The sequence below is a fragment of the Theobroma cacao genome, chromosome 7 (assembly GCF_000208745.1).
Source record: "Theobroma cacao cultivar B97-61/B2 chromosome 7, Criollo_cocoa_genome_V2, whole genome shotgun sequence".
NCBI lineage: Eukaryota > Viridiplantae > Streptophyta > Magnoliopsida > Malvales > Malvaceae > Theobroma > Theobroma cacao.
This window is the reverse complement of record NC_030856.1, coordinates 11,870,107-11,881,029: the sequence shown is the minus strand read 5'-3', so window position 1 is coordinate 11,881,029 and position 10,923 is coordinate 11,870,107. Positions and strand designations below refer to the sequence as shown.

General features: G+C 32.3%; 1 protein-coding gene and 1 long non-coding RNA gene across 2 annotated transcripts; both read right to left on the bottom strand.

Moving 5' to 3' along the window:
* On the bottom strand, window positions 2,932–5,416 carry LOC18594705. Its single transcript, XR_001928644.1, has 2 exons — window positions 5,055–5,416; window positions 2,932–3,324 (listed from the first exon to the last, which is right to left on the bottom strand). It is a non-coding gene; the product is annotated as an uncharacterized LOC18594705 (long non-coding RNA).
* Window positions 6,253–9,087, bottom strand: LOC108662783. Its single transcript, XM_018124364.1, has 2 exons — window positions 8,941–9,087; window positions 6,253–6,917 (listed from the first exon to the last, which is right to left on the bottom strand). Exon 2 carries the CDS (start codon window positions 6,865–6,867, stop codon window positions 6,253–6,255), a length of 615 nt encoding a protein of 204 aa, XP_017979853.1. The 5' UTR covers window positions 6,868–6,917; window positions 8,941–9,087.

Sequence of the window (10,923 nt, the reverse complement as noted above, 5' to 3'; positions counted from 1 at the left end):
CCTTTTATCTCACAAATTCTCCTCCGATAAAATTATTATTATTTTATTATTATTTTCTCACTTGCGAAATATTTTATCCTAAACTACTCCTTTCGTCTTTTATCACTTCTAAACATTTTAATTAATCTCAATTTGCATTCGATCAACTTTATTTATCAACATATCAAAGTATGGGGTATTTCACTTGATGTGTTGTAATTTATGGTTCTAATTGATGGCTTATGATAATGTGTTGGCATGACTGGCTGGAATTGTGGTTTGTGAACTATATGAATTGTTCTGTTTTACATTTGCAGGCTGGGTAGTATAATATTAGTCATGTCATGCTGTCAAAATTTTATTGTATGGTGGGTTTCGCTTACTGCAATGGGCTGGTTTTGTGGACCAACCTATTAGAGGGGAACGAAATCCGATTATATATGTACCTTGGTCGGAGAGGCACGTAGGGTATCTCCTGAGGTATGGTTAGAGTTTACGTCATGCCGAACCACCTCGTGATGATGAAACTCGCCAACGCCAAGGAACGGCTGTGTTGTCAGGGGTGAAATGTGTTTGTGTGTGTGACAATAAAACAGCCTTGGCAGTCTCGGTAAGATGCCTTCGCGGGGTATCCTTGAGAATGGATTTTTGGCAAGGGCTAAGTTTTTGAAAGTGCATAAGCCATGTTGAGTAGTTGGATGAAATCCAATTATTTATATGGGTTGGGATGATTTATTTTAATTGTCTCCTATTAATCGGCTTTAGATTATTTTGATGATATCTGTCTACTCACTAGGATTTTATAATCTCACCCTTCTTCCTATACATTTTTCAGGCTCAGAATAGGTAGTAGACTGTCAATTACATCGAGAAGTAAATTTCGGAGTTGCATCCTAGAAAGCAAGGTTATGAACTTAAACCTTCTCAGTTATTTAGGGGCCCCACGTGTCATTGTAATTTAAATTGCATGCTCCAGTTTTTTATATTACAGTATGTATAAATTTATTTTGTTTTTATGTGCAGAAAACTAATTTTTTTATGTTTCAAAAATATACATATATATATATTGTTTTACATTAAAATAGATTATTTTAATTAATATTTTTAATTTATTTTATTATTCAAAAAAAAAAAGAAAAAAAGAGAGAGAAATGGAAAAACTGGTACGAAAGCCTTGCGAGGTCTCAAAGGCATTAGAGGGAAGAATGTCTGTCGAGGTTTCGCGACGGTTGTCACGAGCTCGATGGAAGTTCCGGGTCGTGACAAAAGAAATGACAAGTTAGATCAAGAAAGCAAGGGAAATTGGGTTTACCAGCAAATGCACGGTCATACATGGCCCTAAAAACAAAGGAGGGAAGTTAATTTTCAAGAGCAACTTGCGTTGGATAACATGTAGCAATCCAGCTCTAGCAATGAAAACATCATCCCGGCATTTTCTTTATTTAAATATACTCTCAAGAAAAGTTCAATGATGAAGCCTGCATCGAATAAAATCCATAAGAAAAAGTTCCACCTTGTGCTCCTTCGGATCTTGAATACTCTTCCAAGTATGGAGAATTTCTCCAAACCAACTGAAACAAATGCACTTGCAATAGCAACCCTTATAGCCACGTCGATGTGTACCACAACTAAAGTTTCATCAATTACTTCAAATATGTCTACTATATTCCTAAATTTGTGCACTACAACTGAAATTCCATCGATGATTTCAAAACATACTGCTATTTCTCAAATTTATTTCATATCTACTTAACAGTTTTCACAAATCTAAACTCGATGCGCATATGAAAAGAATGGAACAGAAGAGCAGAAGGGATATAACCAGGTGACATATTTGCTTTGAATTTTGGAAAAATAAATGAACGATCAGCAATAAATTAAATAAAATTCCTAATGTTTTCCTCTCTTTATCTTGCAAAAAATTTTTATGTAGCCTATTTCAAAAGTGTTTTTCAGTTGTCATCTACTCATTTCAAAAATTTATTTCATCTACTTGGTCCTTGTACCAATCATGGCTCCGGATTGAGTCGTTACAGTTAAAGTTCAACGTTGATTGTGCTTCCAAAGAAAAGTTGGGTGGTGCACGCATTGGTGGAATACTTAGGGATGATGATGGACCGACTCTATTTATTTTTTCTTAATATGTTGGAATTTTGGAATCTAACACAACTGAACTCATGGCCGTCAATGAGGTTTTTTTCTGTGTTTGCAAGTCCAAAGTGGAACTGGACACAGATTACGTATTGAGAGCAACTCGATGAATGCAGTGAGATGGGTAAAGAATTTATAGATAGCAACATGAAGACTAAGGAGGAATATACGGCATATTGAGGCACGTAAACAGATGGTCAAAAATTGGGAGATCAATCATGTGCCAAGGGAGATCAATGAACTTGTGGACCATTTGGCAAAGAATGGTGTCAAAAGGGCACAATTGCCCTTAATGAGCTTGAATGAAACTATGGAAAGAGATGAGTGCGCTTGAGACGATGCATGGCACCTTTGTGTTAATGCAGTTCGTTCCGCGGAAGATTATCTTGGATGGAGAACTACGGCAAAGTGGTAGGGTCAGTGTATATGTTATCTGCTTATGATGCTTTGCCACTTTTATTGTATAGGGTAGTTGAAACATTTTGGGTTTGATGATATGGTTGTTATGTGAAGAGGCTCAGTTATTGTGTGACATTATGGCAGATGATTGTGTTGATCACCTATGCAACCATTCAAATGTTGTTGATTGATTGTTGATAAGCCTCTCTAGAAGGATCTTGTCTTTCTAAAGTTATTTTGTCCTACTACCATGTTGGGGTGGTTTTTGCAATGCTTTCTATACAATGAAATATACTACTTGCTTTCAAAAAAAAATATACTGTTTTGGTATTGAAGGTAAATGTCACGACTTGTTTCTGAAGGGCCGTGACCAATGTGAGGTTCTAGACTAGTATAGACTGATAGGCCCAATCAAGCTTCTTACATTCATACATAAACTGTACAACAATGCAAATCATTAACATTCATTTCATAAATCATATAAATTGTCTGATGCGCCATCACATCATTATGAAATGCTACCTCATAACATGTGGAAACGCTAACATGCAAATATCATAACATTGGAAAAAAAGTTTAGAATCATCTCTTTAAACATGAACCTGCACCATCGGTGCTCAATTAGTGCCATGAACGACTACAAATCCATAACATGATCAACAACCATAACATAAACATAAACATGTGATCAAGTTGTCAGCGGAATATGACACGACCTCTAGGCTGCAAGCGGCTACTAAGTCACCTACCAATGGAGGAATGGATCATGCTTCCGTGACATTGGCAGCTAAAAAGCTAATCACCAATTTGCAAAAAAAAAAAAATGAGAATAACATGTGAGTTACAAAGACTCCTTGAATGAATATAGAAAGGCAAAAAGTCCAGGGGTTAGAGCTTTTGTACAAATATATCTTTTAATAACATGAATGTATGAACTTCAAATACTCATTCATCAAATCTTTGAGAGTGGAAGTAAATCAAATCTTTGACTATACTTTAAAACCTTTTTTAGTTGAGTACTAAATCTTGAAATCATTAGTCATAGCTTTAAATCAAACATTTGAATACTTTCTAAAGCCATTTAGAGTCATATAAACTTGTGGAATAAAACGTAAGTGTAAAACCATTTAGAACACATGAAGCAAGGGCTGAACTTACCATTTTGGAACTAAAGTCTAAATACCTTTAGGGGAGGTGTTGATACTTCTGGTTGAGGCCTCGATACCTCCTCTAAAGGTATCGAAACTTTCTAGGTAGAATACTATTCAAGTATTCTATTTCATAGGTATAAAGACTTTCCTTTGAGGTCTCGATACTTCATTCATATAAACCCAAAAATTGGACTACTTTCAACTCATTTCAACCTCATTTAACCTCCTTAGCTTAAGATCTACCTTAAGACTACCTCATTTCCAAGCTATCCTAATATAATACACATTAGATTAAGCTTAAGCAACTCATGCATCAATCAATTCAATAAACAACTAAGGCCCAACTAGTGACGATGGTATAGTCCCCATCATCCTTGGACATACTCTTAACGATGGTATAGTCCCCATCACTCTTGGACATCTTGGGTCAACCTTGGATAGGAATTGCCACCCTAACTCTGTGCTACATATGATTGATGGTAATGGTATAATCCCCATCACCCTTGGCATTATAGTTACCTTTCTCTATGAATCATACTCATAGTCATGCTCACCTTTCAATTCTTCATAGCCATTCAACAATATCAAGCATATACCATCTTAATCATGTACTCATACTTAACTCATATCATATGTGGAAACATCATCACATACAATTTATAAATTAGCCTACATTATGTGCTCATACTCATATTGTTTAAAACATAGTTATATAATGAACTCATGGGTGGGAATGACTTTATCCACCTTAACCTCATCTAACATACAAGCAGTTCATACATATCTCATTGAAGTGGTGGTTTGATTTAAAAACACTTGAAAAGATTTGTCCCATTTGTTGAAAACTAATATATAGTAGAATATTTACATATATATATATATATATATATATATGTTTATAAGTTCACAAACTCGTTCAAAACATGGGATCAATCACAAACACATTTTGCATTTATAAAGCAGCTATGAAAACCATTTCATCCAAGTAACTCAACAAATCATGATTTACATACTAAAATAGTTTGAAAGCAGTGTATCCATTCACATTTTTGGAGCATTTCAAACGTTTCCTTGACTTTCAATGAGTACTCAACGTCCTCAAAGATACTAGCTTTTTTACCATGCCTAGCACATCATAAATCGTATTCTAACAATATCATTGAGCGTAAATCTTCAACTAAACTTAGTCTATATTTCTAACCATAAACTAGTCTCAAAACTTGTTTTAGTTTATGGTAACATTACCTTTGTAAGCTTTAAAAGCTAGAACCACTTGGAACCTAACATTGCAGATTAAAAATCATAACTTTATATATGGGCAAAACCTTAGGAAGAAAACCCATAAACTTCAATGTTAGAAAATGATTTCCTTACCTCCAAAATTGATGAAAATCAAGTCTAATGGCTGAAAATCACGTCGTACTTGAAGAAAAATGGATTTGAAGCTTGAAAGAGAGTTGAGAGAGTGTAAAAGAGGTGTTTGGCAGCTGGAGAAATGAGAAGACTATCAAGTCTTGAAATTTGAGCCATATTTAGAGTTCAAGGGGTGAAAAGATAAGTTTACCCTTTTATTTTTTGATGTCTGATGCTGAGGTATCAATAACTGGGGGGGTAAATCTCGATACTTTTGAAATAAAAATGGTTTTGTTTGGGTTTTTCGACCAAAAGTCTCAAGAGTTCTTGTGGAAGTCTCAATACTTATTTTCTGGGTAATATGTCTCGAGACCTTATGAAAAGTCTTGGGACTTTATTTTTCCCAGGTATAAGGTAACAATACTTCTAGCCAAGTTTAAATACCTTGGCTCCAAAATGCTATTTCAAAGTGAAAAATCAAGTCTTTTGGCCCCCTTTGAATCTTAACTTCCCCATAACACATTTGAAACCATTTAGAGGATATCTGTAAGCCAAAAGTGTTTAAAATCATTCACAAAAACTTTAAATCCTTAGTACTCCAAATTAAGTCACACTCCTACTCTTTAGGTGGAGGTGGGATTTCACAGTAAACAAGCATTTAGGCATGAAATGTGATTTACTGGCGAAATCCTTGTTTACCCCGCGAACGGCGTTGAAGATGCATGCTCAAATTCTTAATCTTTGGAAGACACTTCAAGTTATGATATGCTTCATTCATTATTTCTCTGTTAATTTCCACGGTCAACATTTGAAAGAAATCTGCACAAACTAGAAAGATCTTTGAATAATGTACCCTATAAGGCGCTAGCCAACTGACGCACGTGGCAAAAATAAAATATCATAATTTATCTAGTTTAGTAATTATTAAACTTAATGAAAAGTAAAATTATTTAAAAAATATTATCATATCATCAAATTGATAAAAATATTAACTTAAACTTATGTAACTAGTAAAATATATTTTTTTAAGATAAATTATCTATTTCAAAAATTAATAAATTTGTATAAAATTATAACTAAAACTTAAAAAGTGAAGATATTTACTCTAAAATTTTTATCAATGCATTAAACATGATGTAAGATGCAAGAGTAATACAGAATATATATAGTTACTCAACCATGTTTTATCCAAGGAATGGTGATAAAATAACGGCTGATCTTATGAACTTTTAAGTTTTAATGCAATCACTTTAGACGCAACCAAAACTTTAGACAATGAAGAAACAAAAATTGCGTCTACTCTACAAAATGCAGACATACCGTTCAAGAAGAGTTCAATGATAAAGCCTGAATCCAGTAAAAGCATTTCTATCAATCGCCAGGAATCGGATTCATTCACCTGTAGGGTCTGTCTTGCTTGGTCTGGAGAGTGGAACTCACGGCAACAGGTCCTCTCAAAACAGCCACGGATCTTTGCTAGATCGTCGTTGATCAACTTGCAAAAATCGTTCAGGGTTAAGCTAGAACTCTCCTCAACCCGTTCGAGAAACGAGGCTAGATATCTCCCCTTTTGCTTTTCCATGTGCTGTCCAACACTTCTGTATAAACCAACAGGGCCAATAACCACTGATCGCGAGCAGTAGAAATGTGAATTTTCCTCACGAAGTTTGTTGGGAACATAGAATATAAAACAATCTCGTGTCAAAGGAGGCGGAGAATTCTTTAAAAGATTTAATTTGGAATGAATCCCCTTGGCTATATCCTCGAGTGAACCTTCTTCCGATGAATTATGTTGTATTTCATCCACTCCATTTGTTGAAACATTGTTCTCCATCTCTCGGCTTTTTATCCAACTACTTAACCTGAAGATGGACGTACGTAGCACTAGAGAAAAAAAGCACAAGGAATATTAATCAGGGAACATGTTAGAAGAATGGTTGTAGAGATAGTAGGATTAGAATAAAGAAGAAGCAGACATATGAAAGACACGTGACTTGAATAGCAAAGAAGGTGGACAGCCTGTCACCAACTTAAATCTATTTACAATAATAGGATTTTTACTGTTATTGTTTTTACCTGTAGTTAAAGAGTTGTTGGTTATAGAAAATAACTTTCCCAAACTTTCCATATCTTTGTAACAGACTGACATAGCCTCTGCATATAAAGCTTTAGCTCTGTAATTTTCAGTTAGAGTGAATAAGAAATTTTTTCCCTCGATCCTTCCACGTCTTTCAACAAGGAATATCATATCTTTTAATAATACTAATCTTCCTTTTGTTAAAAAAATAATAACAATACTAGCTATGAATTTACGTGCAATTTGCATATGAATCATATAATTGTAATTTAATTATTTAAAAACCAATTATGAATTTCCATAATCCTTATTAGTTGGAATTTTTAAAATTGTTATTATTATTTGCTGTTATTTTAATTTTACAAAATAAAGACCATATAAATCAATGAATACTATTTTTAATAACAACAAAATAAAATAATTGAAATTCAATCAAAAGTTTTAGTTTTCATAAAAGTTTCACACCCCTCAAGCCACTTTTATATACACAGTATAATTAGATATAGATTATAAACCTTCCTCATCATATTTTGTAACAAATATAAATAAGTTATCAAGAAATTTACGAATCACTTAAAAAATATTATTAATTTTTTTCGATAAATCATAACAAATTTCATTAAATATCAATTCCATAACCCTCTAAAAGGCAAAAGTTGGTTCATCAATGTATACTCTTTACAGAACATCATGCTCAGACCCACACCCTTGTACAAAACATCTTAAACGAATATCCCTTTACAAAAAAAAAAAAAAGAAAATGTATTAATGTTTTAAAACTTTAATACAAATAGTGGATACATGAGCAATCCTTGAGCCAAATCTTATGGAACTGCACTTTGAAAATCTAAGTCCACACACGACTCCGTCCAGCAATAGGTATATTCATTCATGATGAAAATAATAAAAATTGTATTAATGTTTTAAAATTTTAATTTTATTTTAGAATTTAAACTAAATTCAAATATACCTTTTTTTCGTTTTAAATTAAATGTTCACATTCAACTTAACATTAATATTAAAAAAATCCTTTGACTTTAATAATTTTGATATTATTTATCAAAATAATAAAGCACCTTATGATATTAATTATATGTACTTTTTATACGAAATGTTACATTTCTTGTAGTATAGCAAATTTCCTCCAAATATTTTTTTCTCGACCATGAATACAGAATGTTACAGTACTATATAGACTTGTTTTTTTTTTAAGTAAAACCTTTGTGATACTCATAACATGAATACAAACAATCCAATCCAAAAACACAGGATTTCCAAGCAAAACAAAAGCCACCAATGAAGATAACAAAAAACCACTCACACCCCATAATGACAAACAAATCAAACAAAAAAAAAAAAAACGCTTGAAAACCCAATTGTGAGCAAATGAACAATCCAAATCAATCATTGCACCAGGAACAACATCCATTAGCTCAACGCAAAGCATCAAAATCATAAAGTTGAGAGAGCTTTGCAATACAAACCGATTCCTTATGTGAAAATCAACATTCTCGAACGCGAAAACACCAAGAGAAAAACACAAGAAGCAGCCCATATGAAGTCACGAAAACAAACCACCTGAAAATCCACAAATCCACCCAACAAAAATACCAGCAAGACACCAACAAACCACCCAACCCACATTCATATCAAAACCTTAGCAAAACCACCAAAACCAAAGGGAAAACATCAGTCAGCCCTCATAAGGCAATGAAAAAAATCACACAAAGAGAATCGTCCATCAACACAAACCAACAAGAAGAAAAAATAAAAAGTCAAAGAAAAGCAGCCACTACAGGAAAACAACGAAACAATATTTCAACCATGTACCTGGCCCGTTAAGCTTAGTTATCACAGAGAAGAACCATCATATCCTGATCTCTTTCCACTCCACGCTTGGCTAAGGAATCAGCTAAATCACTGGCAGATCGATAAGTGTGCTGGGTATGCCATGATTTAATCTTACTAATAAGGCGATGATTTGCAGCATATGTTTTCTAAGTTTCCAATATGCTTTTGTAGGACAATTGATCCATTTAATGACGATGGTTGAGTCACTCTCAATAATGAAATCATTTGAAAGAGCAGCCACAAAAAACGTACTTGTTCATTATATAATCTACTGTGTCCGGATACAAATCCCCTGCCGGCTTTTTTAACTTTCCGCCATCCGTCTTCTGACTATTAAAAATTAATTTGTGTGTTTGACGGTGTTAGAGGGGTCTACACTAACACTAACAGCATTCAAAACAAAGGTAAAAACAATTGAAGAAAAAAAATAGGGTACCGTGCGTGGAACTTGGTGCGACATCTTTTTCTGATTTTCTTCTTTGCATCTTTTTGTACTTCTTTCTAGATCAAAGGTAGCTAAATTATATTTTTGGCTTTTTATTCAACTACTCAAAAAAGTTTCATTTTTACATTTATTGATGTTATAACATATTGCTCTATTAATATATATTTTAACATCTCTTTTTAATTGTTAGAAAAAACGGATTAATATATTTTTTTAAAAGCAAAAAACATTAACATATAGTTCAACTTAACAAAAATCCTCTCTTAATATAGATTAGCATATGCTTATATTGTAAACTAATAGAGTTGATGTGTAATTGGGGTTCCCGAATACGCTTACCACTTTTTCATTCTACATTTTTATGTTATTTCGTCATTCTCCTTTGATGAAAATAAAGATAAAAATATATATTATATAAAATTTTTTAGTAATATCAATCTATATTAAGAGAGATTTTTGTTAAGTTGAATTATATGTTAATATTTTTTGCTTTCAAAAAAAATATATTAATGCTTTTCTCCAAAAAGAAAGAAGAGATGTTAAAATATATATTAATGGAGTAATATGTTATAACACCAGTAAATGTAAGAAAGAAACTTTTTTGAGTAGTGGAATAAAAGGCAAAAAAATATAATTTACCTACCTTTGATCTAGAAAGAAGTACAAAATGATGCAGATAAGAAAATTAGAAAACGATGTCGCATCAACTTTCCATGCATAGTTCCATATTATTTTTCTTCAATTGTTTTTTATCTTGTTTTGAATGCTGTTAGTGTTAGTTCGTACCTCTCTTAACGCCGTTAAAGGCACAAGCTAATTTTTAATAGACAAAGGACAGGTGGCAGAAAGTTAACAAAAGGGCAGGAAAGTGGGAGACGGGAGGGGTTAGGGGATTTGTATTCAGTGTGTGCTGAGTTAGGATTGATTATGAATTTAGTGATGCTCCTTTCTTTTTTCTCCTCGTATTGTTTTTCCAGGTAACTATACACTTTGTTGGCCCAAGGGCAGATTTAAAATTTTTTTTAATTAACGTCATTAAGATGATATTTAGAAATTTTTTTTCTTGATTCAGGATCTATTAAAAGAGTGTTTAGATCAAATTTAACATGACTTTGCTTAAAAGAATATTCTTGAATGTCATCATTAATAGAATTTTATTATTGTTGCTCGAGATTTGAGTCTTGTGAAACAATTTTCTTTTCTTTTAAAATATTTTTTCATAGCTTATTTATCTAAAATTATAAAACTTGTTAAAAATTACTATTCATTAGTATTAATTAAAATATTAAAATTAAATTAAATATAATCTTACATAGCAAATTATCAAGTTCAGTAATTAACAATATGAAAATTTTCTATTCATTAATCAAAACTAATATAAGCATCTACAAACTACATAAAGTTAAATACAAAAATCAAATAATAAAATAATATATCTACAAAATAAATAAATAAAGACTCATAATTTCAAGATTTTATTTGATATGTAATACTATTTTTTATTAATTTGAAAATTA